The 17,985-nt window shown below is 41.4% G+C and overlaps 2 protein-coding genes across 5 annotated transcripts in view; both read left to right on the forward strand.

Annotated features, from left to right (window-relative positions):
• Positions 1 to 752: 752 nt before the first annotated feature.
• On the forward strand, positions 753 to 4,067 carry tnfsf13b (TNF superfamily member 13b). Of its 2 annotated transcripts, none has more exons than XM_071476490.1 (6): positions 753 to 1,307; positions 1,436 to 1,550; positions 2,142 to 2,198; positions 2,506 to 2,606; positions 2,903 to 3,053; positions 3,274 to 4,067. In XM_071476490.1, the coding sequence occupies exons 1-6, from the start codon at positions 1,074 to 1,076 to the stop codon at positions 3,384 to 3,386; spliced, it is 771 nt and encodes a 256-aa protein (XP_071332591.1). In that variant the 5' UTR covers positions 753 to 1,073; the 3' UTR covers positions 3,387 to 4,067. The 2 variants fall into 2 exon arrangements, with proteins under 2 accessions (XP_071332591.1, XP_071332581.1); XM_071476480.1 differs by having other exon boundaries at positions 760 to 1,307; positions 2,482 to 2,606.
• Positions 4,068 to 9,142: 5,075 nt separating this feature from the next.
• myo16 (myosin XVI) overlaps positions 9,143 to 17,985 on the forward strand; it is a 97,272-nt gene continuing 88,429 nt past the window's right edge. The window contains exon 1 of one of the 3 annotated variants that reach the window (XM_071476518.1): positions 9,143 to 9,492. The gene's annotated coding sequence lies outside the window, so the exon portion shown is untranslated. Of the gene's footprint in view, positions 9,493 to 14,263; positions 16,207 to 17,985 lie in introns of those variants that run through there. The other 2 variants (XM_071476527.1, XM_071476509.1) reach the window with 2 other exon arrangements.

Below are 17,985 nucleotides of genomic sequence, written 5' to 3' on the forward strand. Positions count from 1 at the left end.
GTGCTGTTGAGAGTGCTGGCATAATTTCAAGTTGCGTTTGCAAGCTGGCATGTGATTATGTCAAGTCTTGGGAAATTCTGTAATGAACCTGCACAGTGTTGATATGACTTTGTGTACATCTACCATGATTTCAAGTAACTCCACACTGAAGACACGTCGATGGGATAAGTGAACAGTTAGACATCCGAATGATTTATCTTTACCTTCAGTATGAAGCAGTCAGTTTGAGTGATTTTCCATTTTAGAGCTGTGTTTCTTTTCTATCTCAAAAACAATGTTGACAACTTCTTTTGTAAGCACACATTTTCACTTTCTATTTTCTGTACTGTAACATGCAATAAATTGATACAATAAAATCGTTTGTCTTGTTTGGTTTTTGTTACCTCTTCAGTCTAACAGTGCAAAATGGACTCATTTAACTTGCCATCAGTTCAATTTTTATATTCTGAGAATTGTGGTTTGATTTGTTTTTCTATGTTATGTTTCCATTCACAGTTGAAGTAATATTTGCACTTCCTTGTTTCACTAAGTGTTGGCCCCTCTGTCTGCTAAATTGTCTTTTTCTCCTTTTTTAGTATGAAATCACTCCCTCTCTTTCCTACAAAGCTGTCACTCATCTTATCTGCCAAGGCTATCTGTCTGCCTGTGCCCACTCTGTGACGAACACACTTTATTACAACGTGGAGAAGCTGAGATGAGTTTTATCATTATTAAAGAGCAGGATGAAGAGAAAAGGGAAAGAGACTCGTCAGGGCTGCTGGTCAGGCAGGAAGTTGAGTGTGGTTAGCTGAGCGGAACGATAGAGGGGAAGCTGTTTTTTTTTTTTCCCTACTGTATTTGTTCTGCGTAGTCCCTTTGACTAAACTGGACCTGCCCACAGGAGGATAAAAGTGAGAGTTAGGAGAGTCAGTGGAGCCTACAGGGAGTGATTAAGGTAAAACTGGAAGCTCTAGAGAAAACTTGATGACAGGCACAAACATCCACCATTCCTAGGTCAAATCTGTCAGAAGAGAGGCCTTGTCGTTCAGGTGTGAGACGAGTCATGCTGCCAGTGTGAGCTCTCGGGAGATCATATGGCCCCTGCGATGGCAGTTTTGGCAGGTGTGAAGCCTGGGACTGGGCAACGTGCAGGTGAAGGGAGGCTGTCCTGGCCAGTTTTCCTGCTGACACTAGCTGCTGTCACCTGCTCCTCTCTTTCAGCTTTGTCCCTTTACCAACTGGTGGCTCTCAGAGCTGAGGTTGAGGGGCTCAAATCAGAGGTCTGTCGCAGGAGAGAAGAGGGACAAGAGGCCAAACATGGAGGCCAGGTGAGAGACATCTATCCTCAGAGGCATAACAACAGAAACTCCATCTGCACAGGGCTGTGAAGATATGCAAGACATTATTTTTCATTTGCATTTATTATGTTTTTAAGGATTGTATTTTGTCTATACAGACTGATAATATGAATAGCAGGAGAAACAGCCAAGAGCCCCTCCACCAACCTGAGTCTCAACATGCTTTCACCCTGACAAGGAAGAGGAGACAGGTGTCTGGAGCAGAGATGTTAGGTATGACGCACATGGTTTACTGCTAAAGAGATGCAGTTATTGGTGGCAAAATTTGTGATACAAATGTTTTGGTTCACTTGCAAAAATATATATCATACACAGTATGTGACCAAAGTCATTTCTCATGTTTAAGATGGTGATTAAGGACATTAATCATGGTCATGAGTATCATGTCAGTCAAGTCTATTTATATAGCTCAAAATCACAAATCTGCCTGAGAGAGCTTTACAGTCTGCAACTGTCAAAAGTTTGCAAAAGTTGCATTGCACAAGTTTCCCAAGAACAGTTAAACAGACAAACACCCGTGTGTGAATGACTCATCAGCTTTGGAGATAAGTAAGTCTATTGTGCTCGTGCTTAACTGAGAGCGTGAATGTGCTCATTGTCTGCTTGAGCATTTTAACACTTCCTGGGGTGCACAGGGCACCAGTGTTTATATTGCTGCTGAGTGCTGTCGGTGGAATTTCACCCTAAAAGGAAAATCGGAAGAGGCAGAAGGAAAAAGAGAGCCATCCGTGGAGTAAGCGACAATTAGACTGCAACAGCTGACTAGTTTTAACATCTCTAAATTTCTCCCATGTTTCGTCACAGTTTCTCAGCCTTGCCTGCAGCTGTTGGCAAACAAGAGAAGGACAACCTTCAGCAAAGGTACAGTATGTCTCATCTGTGACAGTTTTACAGATTTTATTTGCAACATGTAGTATTTGTTTACATTTTACTATTTGATATTGGATTTTGTTTGGACTTTGCAAGTTAATGTTGAATACACCCATAATGAGAGAGTCCAAATATATTTCACACCGAAAATTATTTAAACATGTATGCATCAACCCCTAGCAGCAACTAACTCACAAGTCAGTAGACTGGGACAGATGTTTAACTTTAGGTGCTTTGACATGTTTTCTAATATATTCTTATTTGTTTTGATCAGAACTGGACTCGACTCTCCACACAGGTATCCCTTGGCAGACGGGACTAAGGAGGGGCTCTGCCCTGGAGGCAGATGGAGATACTATATTAGTCAGACAGGAGGGCTTCTTCTTTGTGTACAGTCAGGTATGTCCATTTGTTGTCATTGCATATATTTTCCACAGGGAGGTGCTGCTGCTCCGTCTGTCAATCACCAGATTTTACATAGGAGGGGTCACATGTCTCCATACAGTGCATAAAAAAGGGTGTGCTTGATGTAAGCATGCAGTTGGTTAACAGACCTAGAAGAGAGAACGCAAATGATGCATGGATAGTAAATGACATAGCAAATGCTATCCCACCCACCTGACTGTTAATGCATGTTAAAACCCGTGCCAGTACCATACCTCCTTGATTTAACCTACTATATCTGATTTACACAGGTCTTCTACATGGACAGTACCTTTGCAATGGGTCACGTGGTGGTCCGGTGGAAGCGTAATGTGGTGGGAAACGATGATCCTTATGCAATCCTCTTCCGTTGCATCCAGAGCATGAACCCTGTCTTCCCTTTCAACACCTGCTACACAGGAGGTGAACCTATGATCACCCTCTTTACAGCAGCTGTTAGGCGAAGGTCGAACAGTTTGCTTTCATCTTTGGTCAAGCTCAAGCATTGGTGTATGTTTTTGTGTGCCTATGAAATGGCTGCTTATGTGTGTCAGTAGTTGGGTACATGTGATAGATGTGTGCGGAAGGGAAAAAAATAGAAAGTTCCTGCTCAAGGTCTGAACAGTACAATTGCCTCCTTCAGGTATTGTGAAGCTGGAGGTTGGGGACCACTTGGAGCTTCTGATCCCCCGTTCCACAGCCAATGTGTCCCTGGACGGAGATGTCACCTTCCTGGGCGCTGTCAAACTGGCTTAAAGTGTGTCACCTCGCTTTGGACCTCAGGGACGCTGTTGTCATGGGAACCAGGTGCCATATTAAGAAGATAGGGAGCAACGAGGCACAATTCTGATGACCTTGGCTGACCTTGGGTGTTTGGGAGAGAAATACAAGAATCAGCCATTTCTGCTTTGGCTGGAAGATAGACTGTGACTCCTTGCTAGTGAGCAGACATGAAGGGGACACTGATCTGATGGCCTAGTCTTTACTCTTTACATACACTTTATATGCACTGTATAGCTACAGCTTTATTATCTTCATTTCTACCACACACCAAGACCAAATATTGCAAAAACTGCGAGGATCAAGTACTTTTTCTTCAAATAATCAAACACATGGCATGGTCTGACTTGCAGGAGGTATGTTATTTTTGTGAAATCACACATTTACTCTTAAATGCACATATCAATAATCTTTCCTAGTGTAGCAGCAGCAGCAGCATAACTATACCGCTGAGATACTTCTTCTCACATGCTTCACTTGTTTTTGTGTGTGTGGGGGGGGGGTGGGGGGTGGGGGAGTTTGTTGTTGTTGTTGATATTTTAACACAAAGAAGAGTCTGGTTATCATCCAAATGCCACAATTTGATTTGTGTTTACCTGTGTATGTCTAAATGGTATGAAAATTCAGATACAATAAAGTGACAGTTCTTGCTCAAGAGATGACATCATCCAGAGTCAAGGTGGAGGTTGTTGTTCCAATGTTGGCCACTAGAAGGAAAACGACATCCTGGCACGCAGCAGAGACACAAATCTGAGGCTGAGCGGGAGCAGTGAAAACTAAGTACAAAAAAGCAGACTGTTAGTTTGAGGCTAAACTGTAGGCATTTGATGTCTGCATACTCAGAGGAGCTGTTCGATGAATTTGTAGTGCCTGAGGAGCATGGAGGTAAGTAAAATATCGTAAATGGATAATTCCTCAGTTCTTCAGTTTATATTATGTTAAGTTATTAATCTACATGATACTTGGAGCGCATTATACAGCTGGGCTGGGCAATAAGTCATTATCATCTCTTAGAGTCTCTTACTCATTGCAGAAAGGTATTGCGATGATACCACATGATATCAACATGAAGTCTTATCATATTTCATAACCGTCTGCTCCACAAATGAATGAATCAAAGCAAATTGTAATTAAAAACTGAACAACAACATGATTTTGGTTTATCTTACATTACACGATCACAGCAGTGAAAAATCTCGTGTATTGATTACAGAGAACTATAAATATTGTGATATTAATCTCAACTATATCACCTATTGCTAAAATACAATACACTTTACATAAACATATGGTTTGATTGAAACAACTGGCTGCTATCTGGCTATCAGGGAACAACTGAAAGAACTAACGCACACTAACACTAAGTGCCTAATTTCTTGGGTTTGGTCTGGTGATCATTCCCCATCGAGAATTCTGCATAGTCTGAGATAACTTAATCAAATTTTTCCTCTATGATTTTTTTTTTAAGCAGCCATGTGTTTTGACAAAGGCAGACCCTTGGTAATGCAGTTGTTTGAGAAACAATTCATCACTTTGGATTTTAAATTGATTTTACTGATTATAAAAATGTGAAAAATATGCGTTGGGGCAAAATGCCCCAGGGAAATCATCCCCCACAACCCCATTTTTGTTGATGTGTAAAAATGAATAAAAGACACAAATACCATTCTCTCTGAATAAAACAATGACAGGACATCAGATCAGCTCATGTTCACAGCAAAAACAAACTCCTAACTACAATTAATATCCACATAAAAATGATTGGTAAAGAGTAAACCATAATTCAGCCATAGACCTCTTTAAAATGTAGAATGTAAGAAAGCATTGTAAGATGTCATATCAAGAAAATCTCCAGATATAATCCAGATATGATCCAGATTCTTACAAGAACCTGAAAAGGATATCTCCAGATTCCTGGAGTTTTGGAGAAAAAAAAATAGATTTTTTTTCGGGAACCTTATTAAGTTAACCAAGACATTAATTTACCCAATATTCTAATTTAACCTATGAATTTTGAAGAAATTGCATATTAAATATTTTAGCATTGGTGCTCTCCACTACCTGCCGCACTTTGTCCAGTCTCTTTCTCCCTCTCTCTGGAACTGTCTCACACACACAGGCCTTCTGTCTGCTGGGGCAAAGAGTTAGACAAAGCCCAGTGGGTGGTCACTTCTTCACTAGGCATTTTGCCCTCGGAGTCATGGCTCCATTTGACAAGAAGAGAGACCAGAAGAGGGGGAGGGAGGAAGAAAGTCTGAAATAGAAGTCTTGGAAAGAAAGATTTCAAATGGACTTAATGGGTAGCAGTAGCTATTAGTGGAAGAGCGAGCGGAAGAGAAGAGAGAGGCTATGAAGCTAAAAACACATAAGGAGAGGAGGCCAGAACCAGGGTACAACAGCCATAGAAGTCAGAGACGCTCTTTGATGATCTGGTAAACAGAGCAGGCGGCTGTACAAACACAAATCGAGCAAAAGGAGGAGGAGGAGGAGGAGGAGGAGGAGGGTGAGTAGAGCACAGACCTCTCCTATAAATGTGTCAAGCATGATGCTCCCCCTCCCTCTGGGCCAGAAATGTCTTTGTGTGGTGCCATAGTGACGGCTGGTGTGTCGGCGGAAGCTGATGTCACTGTGGGCTCGTCTCTCAAAAGAGAGACCAGCATCTGACTGGAGAATCAGGAAATGAGACCTGCTGTGTACACATGCTGGCACGCTGTGTATAGTTCACACACTCGCACACACGTTGCTATCACGCATCAACATTTTAGTACATAACATATTAGTAGCCTAATATTTTTCAGCACATGATAAGGAACCAATCTGAAACGTGTGTGAGTGGTTGTCACACTTATATAACACACTTACTTTTCTTATTTTCAGAATCAGTCCAATCTTTAAAATCAACACAGGAAATGTGTGCTGAAATGTTTTTTTTTAATCGTTGTTCTTTATTTTTTATTAGCCAGTTAAGGTGCAGTCTTCACCGCAAAAACTGTGTATCTGCAAGAAATAAACAGAATGACCTTAGATGCAGATTGTTTTTCTTTAATATCAGTACATCTCTCATCTTATGTTGATTTTTCTTCTTGCAGCGTAAAGGCGTCTAATCAGTTCCAGTCCAGATGCAAACCCACGACCACATCAAATGACCTCAAGTACCCCTTCCCTGAAACCATGAACCCTGTTCTAAATGTTTTCATTAATTCTATAAAAAGTGGATATATATAATTATAAGAATGTTTTCATACAGCTGAACTGTAAATGTTTGTGGTGTGTCCAAGTTTGCATTTGAGGTGTGGCTGACTCCATATGTGGATATATATATTTTAATCAAATCATAATTGAGTTGAACTGATCTACAATCATTCAATCTCCATCGTAACTGCAGAAATTCACCCCAGGGTACGGGTACCCCTGGTTTGGAAACGCTATCCAAGAGTCTGTCTCCATCTTTCTCTCATTTTTCCAGGCTGCATCACTTGTCCCCATCTGTCCTTTCATTTCCTCCCTCCTTCCCTGTTTGTGAGCTTTAGGACAGGTCTGACTGATGACAGGGGCTAAAGGTCAACCCTGAATCCTGATTATAAAACCCAGCATGCTCTGTTTCTGTTGCAAACCATCACAAACACAGTCCCTGCGCGTGCTGCTGCTTACAGGCATACATTTGCACCTAGACACACACATGCACATTTATGTACATTAAACACTAACAAAATGTACAGCACCCACATGGTCTCCCTGGGCTTCAGTGTACTACACAGTTGCTCCATGTACTTCTCTAGTGTTTGGGGATTACTTTGATCTGCTGCAGTCAGCCCAAAGTAATCAGGCTGATCCAGAGCCCTCAAGCTGAACTGGCAGCGGCACTGCGTGGATTTCTCATTTAAGTGAGGATTTGGTTTATCAACAAACTGGATTGTGGCATCCGTTACTCTAAATTCTAAACATCATGTTCTGTGCTTGCCATGCTGTAGATTTTTAATCGATTCAGCTTGGGGAGACACTAATTGTTTCTGATCTCAAAAACGTGACTGACCCAGCAGAATGAGAGGTTTGTTTGTTTTTTAACAGCATTACATTTGAACGGGTTTAGTTTTCCTCCCCCGACAACATGGGATCTGTTGAAATGCAAGCTGATCTATAATTCATATGGTCCTGCCTCCGCCTGGAATCAAACCACAACGAAGCACCAGCCGTGCAATCTGCATGTGCGCAAGAAAAGTAAGAGCAGATTTAAAAGCTGAGTCTGATAAATCTTGCTTTATTCTTGGTCTTTTTTCTCAAGGACATCAGCCTATTACAGTGGAAAGGAAAAACATCAAATGGATGAGAGGAGACAACAACTCTGCCCATCCCCACCTCCCTTATCTCTCCATCTCCAGACTCCCACTGTCTACTCTGCTTAATGGCTCTTTTTGGCATGCACATTCACAGAAGCAGCAATATTTGTCTGGGTTGCGCATATTTATTTGTTTATTATGTACATTTGAATGAAATTGCTATTATTCTGTGAAGAGGAAACAAGTTTACTGCTAGCACTAGCACGAGCAGCTCTGTGAGGCTGCGCTGAAGCACAGCTGCATTTTGAGCTTAATGCTAAAATGCTGAAATCAGAATGCTGACAAGTTTACAATGACAGTGCAAACAAGGTGGATCTGCTAACCAAATATAACTTTTAACAAATTCACCTTCTTAGTTTAGCATGTTAGCATGCTAACATTTGCTGATTAGCACTAAACAAACCACACAGCTGAGGTCGATGGGAATATTTCAGCAGGTATCTTTTCATAAACCAAAGTATTGGATAAATAGAAATTCTTATGATGGTCCTGGAGGAAATGTCCAGATGAACTTGGATATCGCTACCAAATTTTAATTGCAAATGACAACATGGCATCATCTGGGAACCATCAGTGCCTGTGCAAAATGTTGCACCGATCCATCAAGTAGATGTAGAGAAATTTCACTGGATCAGTGATCACGTTGGCCTGCTGGTGGATATGGATGAGAGGTCAAGGGAACCAAGAATGTCCGTACAAATTTTCATGGCAATCCATCCAACAGCTCTTCAATTTGTAAAAACCAAGCATGTAAACCTCATGGTGGCACAAAAGGAGAAGTAAGGGGGTCAACAAGTCAGTAGTCAGTTCATCATTTGGTGACCATGATTGTCTGCACAACTTTTCACAACGATCCATTCAAGCTATTTCATTCTGAACTGAAGTGGTGGAGCCCTCATCACTGCCACAAGCACGACGAAAGAAATTGACATTTGGTCATGAAAAAGACGTGAACTTTTATATATAACTATATATCACGCATCTCCATCTGTCTGTCAGTATGTATCTCTCTCTGTTCATACAGTCTTTGTCATGCCGAGGAAGAATAGAGTTAAAGAGCACCAACAGAGGAGGATAAACAGACAGGTAGGAGGTAAAGGAAGGAGTTAAGGAGGTGAGAGGAAAGGAGGGAGGAGGGATGAAGTAGGCAGGAGCGACTCGGCACATCTGCTGGGTATTGCTTTTTTTGTCCTTCTGTTTTCCCTCTCTGGTTTCGCTTTTAGTGCATTGTTTGAGTGTTTGGTTCTCCTCCCCCTAACACTAATGCACAGCATACACACATACAGGCGCAACAGAGTGTGTGTATGGACTCCTGTGTCAATCATTCCCACCAGCTGCTTATGGGCTTGTGATAAGCAGTTGTAATTAGAGATTTAAACTCCCATCTCACTCTCTTCCTATTTCTTTCTCACACAAACACGCACCCTTACTCACTGACAAACTCCTAAATCTCTCTCTCTCTCTCCTTTCTCTCTCACTGACTCATGCTCGCTCTCCCTCTCAACTGCTCCCCCTTCATTGAGCCAAATTGGCACACTCCCCTCTCTCTCTTTTTCTCCCTCTCTCTCTGATGGGATGTCTGGTGGATTTTAGCCTATGGGTGTAGATGTAGTGGGAGCTGGGAGCTGATTCTTTTGCTCTCTGTAAGTGTTTCAAACCTTTGCAGCTGTGACCAGATTGTCTCTGGATTTTATTTCTTAGCCGAAAAGAAAGCAGCGAGAACTACGGGGAAATGTTACAGTGAGGTACCGTGCCACTTGTTTCGTGTATGTCTCTGTGTTTTCTCTGTTGTTCACTGTGGCTATGTGCAAGTTACTCTGTGAGGTCTGGCCACAGAAGGCCTGATGGCACACTGCTGGGCCACTGTCAGTTTGTTCTCACTGTGATTCTGAATGCTTTATCCTTTGCATGAATTTATTTCTATAACTGAACAAACAGTAACAAAAACTAAAAAGTCTCTCTGTCTGCATTCACTCATGTTTATATATTTCCCAGGGACGATTTCTTTTTCTTAAATGGAATTATCTTTATTCACTGCCTGTGGACTGCCCTTTGTTTCTTTCCCTTTTTTTCCTCCTTGCATGCTGTTGTTTGCCCTGAGATGTTGCATGTGTGCCGGCTGGCAGCACAGAAAAAGGGAAACAGGTTTGTTGGCTTGTTCACTGCACACACAAACATGCACCCATCCAAAAAGCCCCTGGGCTACTGGATGTCAGCTGGGAATAGTCCCAGTTTCAAAGGCAACTTTCACCAAAACGCTGGTGGTGTGGTTATGTGATGTGTGCAGTGCCTGTGCCTGTGTCTCATTGTTTAAAGAAAGTGAGACAGAGGGAGAGTCAAAAAGCAAGAGAGGTAGAAACAGAAGAAGTAAGGGAGGAAAATTAGAGACACAAAACACGGCATAGTAGTGGGCAGACAGAGCAGAGCAGAGAAGAGACAGATTTTACAGTCTGTAAGGCTAATGTGACAGAATGTAGAACATAGCTCTGGATGTGTCACCCCACAAAACTCTGCTTTTGTCTCATAGGGGCTCACAGATGGGCTCATTCAGGCGGCTGAGAGTCTACACACCCTAGTGTGTGTGTGTGTGTGTGTGTGTGTTTGTGTGTGAGTGAGTGAGTTCATGTGGGTTGAAGTTGTTAGTGTTAAACCCTTGGGATGATATGAGTGGTGAGCGTTGAACACTGTGTAAAAAATCAATCATGGTGGTAAACTGATGTACAAGGAGGACCTGCCATTTCAGTTACCCACACCCACCACCACCACCACTACCACCATCACCACATACATCCTTTCAGTAAGATGTGTGTGTGTGTGTGTGTGTGTGTGTGTGTGTGTGTGTGTGTGCTACATCCATCTGTCCTCTTGCTCAGCCAGATTGTGGGCCTCTGTCTGGCAGCGTGGAGGTATCACTCTCTTTATCACCACCACACACTTCCACAATGCCATTGTCCAGCAGTGGCATTCCCCTCTCTTTTGTTTCTTCTTCTATACTTTATACTTTATGACTATGACTGCTGCTCTGGTCTCTGGGTGTAGCTGCCAAGAAACAAATGTCTGAAAACTGTCGTCCGTCTGCCTGTGTCAGGACACAGCCCAGTCCCCTGTGCTGTGGTCAGCTGTTGAGCCACATGGTCTCAAGACTTAGTCACCACCCAGCCTGATAATTATGGGTTGATTTATGACCAAGAGAGGATGATGACAAAGAGCGGGATGAGGAGGGAGAATGGGATGGCTGTGCAAACACTTTTCCCTGCAAGAAAAGGTTTTGATAGATCTGCTGCTGTCAGAACTCCAGAGGTGTTCAAGGAATATACAGCCCCCCCCCCCCCCCCCCCCCTTGAACTCCAGAGGTGTTCAAGGAATATACAGCCCCCCCCCCGCCCCCACTGTTTCACTCATGTAAAGCAGCCTACCGGCTGTGTTGCGATGCTGAGACCCTGTGGCTTTGGCAAGATTTAAATGACACCTTTTATGAATGATTAAAGAGAGCAGTACTTGTTCACAGAGGTCTGTGAGGACATGCTCAGTGGTTGTGAAAGTCATGGCTGCATAAAATTTAGAAATGTAAAACAAGAATATATTGCCGCCACCTGTTCACTTCAATATTTCTGTCTGCTTTCTGATCAGTCAAATCAAGCTGGAGATAAATTCCTGTTTGCTAACACCTCTGACTCTGGGCCTCCTATTGGTCAAAAGCCTTTGTCTACATTTTTTCATGTCTGACCCTTGGTCTGTCTACCAGTTGATCTATTCTTAGACGGGACTAGCTGGTCACCATGCTTACTGGATTTCCAGCTCCTCAGACAGACACACCCACCCACCAGTATACCCCTCAGAAAAAAGCCCATGTATACACAGACACTGAGTAGATAGATGCATTTCATGTGCCTGACTTCAGAGGGCGGACAGCTGACTGGGCAGACATAAGTGGGGGTAGGATGGGATTAAGGGGAAGCCATAGATTTATTGCACCCTTAAATCTGATCAGTGCAAACTGCAGTCCATCCCAATATCTGCTGTATTGGTAAACTACATGTATGACTTGAGACAGGTCTCTGTCATTTTTTAATTACAATGTTCAATATCTACAATAATTTGAATTTTACAAGAAGCCAATGACACTGTGTTTAATTGAATAAAATATTGTTTGATCCCATTGTTTGTTGTTGTTGTTAAATGAATTGTTCAGTCTGCAATGTCAAAAATAAATTCCCAAAGAGTCTAGAGCCAAAGAAATATCTGACTTTACTCTTCACTGTTTATTTTGTTCAATCAACACGCTTTTCCATTTCCAGCAAATCCCCATATTATATATTCTATTCTATTCTATTTTATTCTTTTGTATTTTATTTCTGTATCATTTTAATTGTATGTAAAGCATTTTGTAAACTTTGTTTTTAGAAAAGTGTAATGTAAATAAAGTTATTATTATTATTATTATTATTATTATTATTATTATTATTATTATTATTATTATTATTATTATATTTGAACAAGAACTCCACTGATTTAGTATTGCACTGTTTTACGATTGTGTCACATGATGGACAGTCAAAAAAGAAAGAAAATATATGTGTCAGAAACAGAGACATCATCTTTTTTAATTCATATATTCTATTTCCTTGTCAAAACCTGGAACCTACATTACCCACAATGCAAGCCAACTGCCAAAAGTTTGGTTGGCGATTTGTGGAGGAGGACTGGTAAGCCCACTCTAACTCCACACCCCAAAATTTTTTTCATTTTCAAACTTGAAGTCTTCAACCTCGACCATGATTGACTCAAGTGACATCCCTTGAGGCAGTTTATCAAGTTTCGCGCAGATCCCTCTGGACCAACAAAAAGCTTTATACAGTCTTTTCAACAAAAAAAGGAGAGAGCTTTTTGACTATTTGGGAGGACTCAAATTCCTGAAAATGTAATAAATATAAGTAAAATAAACAGGAGGCATAATCCATAACCTTTCTTATCAGCATCTTTCTTCATCCTATCTCAGGTGTCGACATGAGTCGAAGAGTGATTTTGAGATGAGGATGAAATCCCAGACTATTCTTATAAGTGAGGCCCATGGGACTGGACAGTTGGTCGACTCAAACAGCAGCTAAAGCTAATGACAGGTGGTGGGAAGCACTGCTGGCAGCAGCAGCAACAACATGTTATTTGGGAGTGGAACACTTCCAGCAGGCTAAGATTAAACCCAAAACCTTTGGTCTGAGATTTTCTCCATCTGATGAAACAATATTATCAAAGCAGAGCTGTCCGCACGGGTTCAGTACTAAACATGTCAACACAAAGGTTGACCCTGCCTATATGATAGTCTTTGTCAGAGGTGGATGAGGCTGTTCCCCATGTGACTTCATCTTTCTATAGAAGACTTCCTCATACTAATGCAGGCTTGCTGCCACTGGCATGTGACTGGTGGCCTTGCAGACTTTGTTTCCCTTCCAGGGCTATCATTGGACACCGTGTCAGTGAGGGACATTGATGTCAGGGTCAGCGTCTGGGCTTGCCAGGACTTGATTCTGCTACATTTGTGTGTGTGTGTGAACATGTATTGCCCCTCACCTGTTTGGACCCTGAACTGATTCGGGAGAGCTGTGTTTTCTTTGTACAATGAAAAAAAAAAAAAAGTTGAAATGGGCAGCGCTGAAATTTACACTTGTGAAGAGGAAAAAAAACTGTCCATATTTACCAGTACTTGAATGTTATGAGGGTAATTAAGTGCATTGCAGTGGGAGCTCAAATTACTAGATTGCATGCCATGGCAAGGATGGTCAGACAGGAAGATGGTAAAGGTCCTTCTAAGCAAAAAGAAAAAGGCGGGAGAAACAAAAAGATAGAAAAGAGGGGCTGAGAGAGTGGCTCAGGAAGCAGCTGGTGCTCTCCTCTTTCTGGAATGTGTATGAGGGCAGGTGCATGAAATGTAGCCGCTTCACTGCCCCCATCTCTATCACATGTGCACACACACACACACACACACACACACACACACGCACACACACACACACACATGGACCCTCCCCCTTGCACACAAACACTTGTCCACCTACCAGGTTGTCTTGCTTGCAGCTACACAATGTAGCGTATATTAGAGTGCTGGGTAGGAGCCCAGCTGCAGAGCCGTGTTAATGATTTGAACAGGATTGGTTAACTATTCCCTTTAAAAGCACTGCTTTGATCTAACCCAGAAGCCGTGGGGGGAATTTACATTGAGATGAAAGATGATGTCTGGCTGTGATGTTTGTGTGCCTGATTTCAAACATGTCATCTCTCACATTCAACCCATAATCAAATTAGGTCAATACTTAATGGGGCATGATGCTCCCCTGTGAAAAGGCTATGATACACTCCCGCTCCATGCTTATATTCTGTGGATCCATGTCAAACTGTTATTTATAACAGTGGACGTGAGAGGATATACTGATGGTGGAAGATAGTGAAGAGAGAGAGAGGATGCGAAGTGAAGGGTAATGCTAGTGGTGATGAGAAAGGGAACACATGGAGGAAGGGGCAATAAAGGACTTTGTTAGTCTTGTTGTATTATCTGTTCATTTCTCTAAGTGCAGATAAGAGTTCTGAAGAGAAGGATAATGTCTAGTTAAAGCAAAATTTCTGACCATACAAGGGAATTGCTTTGGCTTTGGATTACAGGTTTCCCCATCAGGTGTGTGTGTGTGTGTGTAATCTATGTATGTGCGAATATTTCATTCCCCTGATGGACCTGAATTCCAAGATTTAATAGTCGCTCACCCCTGAACCTCTCCAAGCTCTTTTTCTCTGTACTTACCTCCACGTCTACTCCTCCTTCTTACATTTGCCAATTGACCTTATACCAGAGTGGCGGAGGCTTAGCTCAGCTGGAGACATGGCCGCACGCTTACCTGTGTGACTGGGGGATGAGAAGTAGATGAGTGCAATGAAGAGTTGTCAAAGTAAAGTGTGATAACTTCAAGGTACTTTACCAGAGCAGGGCTTAGAGATTAGAGAACACCATGACAGATTGCTGTATGCATGAGTATTAGCTGTCCCACATGGTGACAGACAGAGTGACGAGAGGCACATCTTGCTGCTAATTGTGTGGATGTCTAATCTGGTCAGTTATGTAACCCATTTGAACTAATAATTAAGTAGATTAGTTAAAGAAGTCTACTCTGGTTCAAGAAGAGAAATATGTGCAATCAAATCCCTGCAAGGAAAACAGAAACTAACACAGAGGGTGCATGTATTCAAATGTGTTTACTGACAAAAATGGCCATAAAAGCTTCCAACATGACAGAACACAAAGAAATCTGTAACTGTAACTTTATACAAAACCCCAAACACTTAAGCTGAAAGCAAAACAAAAAAAAATAAAAATCATGCACAGCAACAATTTTTTTTTCTATGTCCAAACACACTTCTTTGTTCATTTTCTTTCTGTGCATGCTATTACTGATGAGCAAGTGTACAGAGCTGCAGGCGGTATAATTCAATTTAGACATAAAATCAGTTAAACTAATAAAGATATTGATTAACATCTACGAAAAATGAATGGCACATGGTCAAAATCTGATCTTAAGACATTTTACTTTTCAGGATCTACAGACTGTATTATAAATTGTTAATGAAAGAATTATGGGTGTAACAAAGGCAAAAATATATAAGTTACAAAAGGAAAACAAAAAATACTGTCCAGTATCTTAGGTTAGTTAATGGCCTAAAATTTATAACTGTGCAACTTTAAGAGAAACGTCGACTAACCCCACCAAGCCAAGTAGAACATCATTGCTAACAACTGACCAATTAGTTACAGTAGGCTGCTGACAAAGGTGGTTTATAGCACCACCAGCTAGCACCAGGGAAACAATACTGATAAGGCAGATATAGCATCAGATTCACAGTTGAGGGGAAAATCAAGGGAAACATGATTTACAATATTATCAATTATCTGTCTTTTGCACCTCTTAGTGTTGTGAAACAACCTAAATATCAAATCTATGAAGACTTTATTTCAGTTATGAAAACAGGACAGGGAGCTTTGCCAGTTTTTTCACATGTGGACTGCATTGGACAAGGTCAAGATCAACAACCACATTTAAGGTCTCACTGGGTTGAAGTTAAAGATGCTTCAAAACACAATTTTAGCTTGACCTTTATTATATTTGTGAAAAACACGAAAAAGGAGGTTTCACCTACAGCAAGACAGGTTGTACTGCAGGTAATTAACTTTGACAAGTCACCTGTCCTCTCCTTTATTAGCCCACATTAGTTCATGTGCCCACACCTTCAACCTGTTCACATATCAACAGAGGAGTTCCAGGGAACGGCACTTAAACAAGACAGACACGCAACAGTGGTCAAGAGGAGGTAAAATTAGACATGATCATTTTCATAAAGTTCATGTGTATGGATGGGAGTCATACTGGCAACAAGAAATGCAGCCTAGAGCACCGAAGAAAGTTGTGACTGTCGCACAGGTAAAGCAACTTTTATCACAACTGCACTAATACTGACGGCGCCATGAAGAGGCTAGTTACAGTTGATGCTAGTTACAGTAGATGCTAGTTACAGTTGATGCTAGTTACAGTAGATGCTAGTTACAGTTGATGCTAGTTACAGTAGATGCTAGTTACAGTAGATGCTAGTTACAGTAGAGGCTAGTTACAGTAGATGCTAGTTACAGTAGATGCTAGTTACAGTTGATGCTAGTTACAGTAGATACTAGTTACAGTTGATGCTAGTTACAGTAGATGCTAGTTACAGTAGATACTAGTTACAGTTGATGCTAGTTACAGTAGAGGCTAGTTACAGTTGATGCTAGTTACAGTTGATGCTAGTTACAGTTGATGCTAGTTACAGTAGATACTAGTTACAGTTGATGCTAGTTACAGTAGATGCTAGTTACAGTTGATGCTAGTTACAGTAGATGCTAGTTACAGTAGATACTAGTTACAGTTGATGCTAGTTACAGTAGAGGCTAGTTACAGTTGATGCTAGTTACAGTTGATGCTAGTTACAGTAGATACTAGTTACAGTTGATGCTAGTTACAGTAGATGCTAGTTACAGTTGATGCTAGTTACAGTAGATGCTAGTTACAGTAGATGCTAGTTACAGTAGATGCTAGTTGGTGCTAGTTAGCCAAACTACTCTGTTATAGGAAGTAAGGGGGACATAACCGCTGTGGGTTGAAATTATTGCATTGGCTTGTTTTGTGGTTTAAACTGAGGGAGAGCATCTTTTTCGCTGGAATATCATGTGCTTTTTACTCACTTAACGTTGGCATCAGTCTTATTCTGATATCAATAATGTAACGTTGGGCTGTTTTTATTTCTTTACTAGAAAAAAGATACAAGGGGTTAAGTCCTTGGCAGAATCATTATTAATGTCAGCATCAGCAACAACACTAAATGGAGCCTCTGCCTCTCTCTGCCATCAGTGACTGACTTAAACCAGCTTGGACGCAAACAGTATAGGCTATAATCCCTAATGTACAGTACATGTACAGTATTTGTGACTAAGCTGCTTGGCTGTCCAAAATGTAGTTTTCACCTCTAATAATGATGCTTCTGATAGAGATACATTTTATTTTATTTTTTTTAAAGTTACTGTATTTAATGATGTCAGGATACATCAGTTGACAGTTGAAGTAAACCATGGATTACTTGAAAAATGCAGAGAAGAGAAAACTTGTACTTTATTGGTGGTAGGGTAAGACTAGTATAGCCAAACCCATCTCAGGGAAAGACTAACCATTAATTATGTGAGAAGCAACTGAGAGATTAACAATGTCGAGCGAGGGATTGATGCAGACAGATGGGGAGATTTTCCAGGAGGAAAGCAGGGGAAGCTAATTAAAAACCAGATGATGCGGGAAGCGATAGGACAGAAAGGAGATCCCTCTTTTTTCAGAGATCCCCTCCTCTCTTTCTGTCCTCCTTTAGGGCTTCTTTATTTACTTGGTCACTGCTTAATTACTTTTTGTACCTCTGCCTCTGTGTCTTTTGTTTCACTTCAGACCACAGTGTCCTCAGAGACTGTCTGACAAGTAGATGTTTTTTTTTTTTGTTTTTTTTAATCCCATGTGTTCTTTCTGTCTCCATTTTCGATCTGTTCCTCTTTGTGTGTGTGGTTGAAATACAGAATGGAGAATTGAAATATGAAGGCAGCAGGGTGGTGAGTGTGCAGGGTGAAATGCTTGAAGTGAGGCCGTTATGAACATTTCCAGCCTGTGGAGGTTGTGGGGGGTTGCTTGGAG

Source organism: Trachinotus anak, unplaced genomic scaffold (genome assembly GCF_046630095.1).
Source record: "Trachinotus anak isolate AG129_WGS33_773 ecotype Australia unplaced genomic scaffold, CSIRO_AGI_Tana_v1 ptg000001l, whole genome shotgun sequence".
Lineage (NCBI taxonomy): Eukaryota > Metazoa > Chordata > Actinopteri > Carangiformes > Carangidae > Trachinotus > Trachinotus anak.

What these genes read in the sequence shown, in the direction of transcription:
- tnfsf13b (XM_071476480.1), top strand. Translation starts at nt 1,074, where the DNA reads ATGGCCCCTGCGATGGCAGTTTTGGCAGGTGTGAAGCCTGGGACTGGG. An exon ending in TCTTCTTTGTGTACAGTCAG is followed by an intron (nt 2,607 to 2,902) that starts GTATGTCCATTT and finishes TGATTTACACAG; the next exon opens with GTCTTCTACATGGACAGTAC. An exon ending in CAACACCTGCTACACAGGAG is followed by an intron (nt 3,054 to 3,273) that starts GTGAACCTATGA and finishes TGCCTCCTTCAG; the next exon opens with GTATTGTGAAGCTGGAGGTT.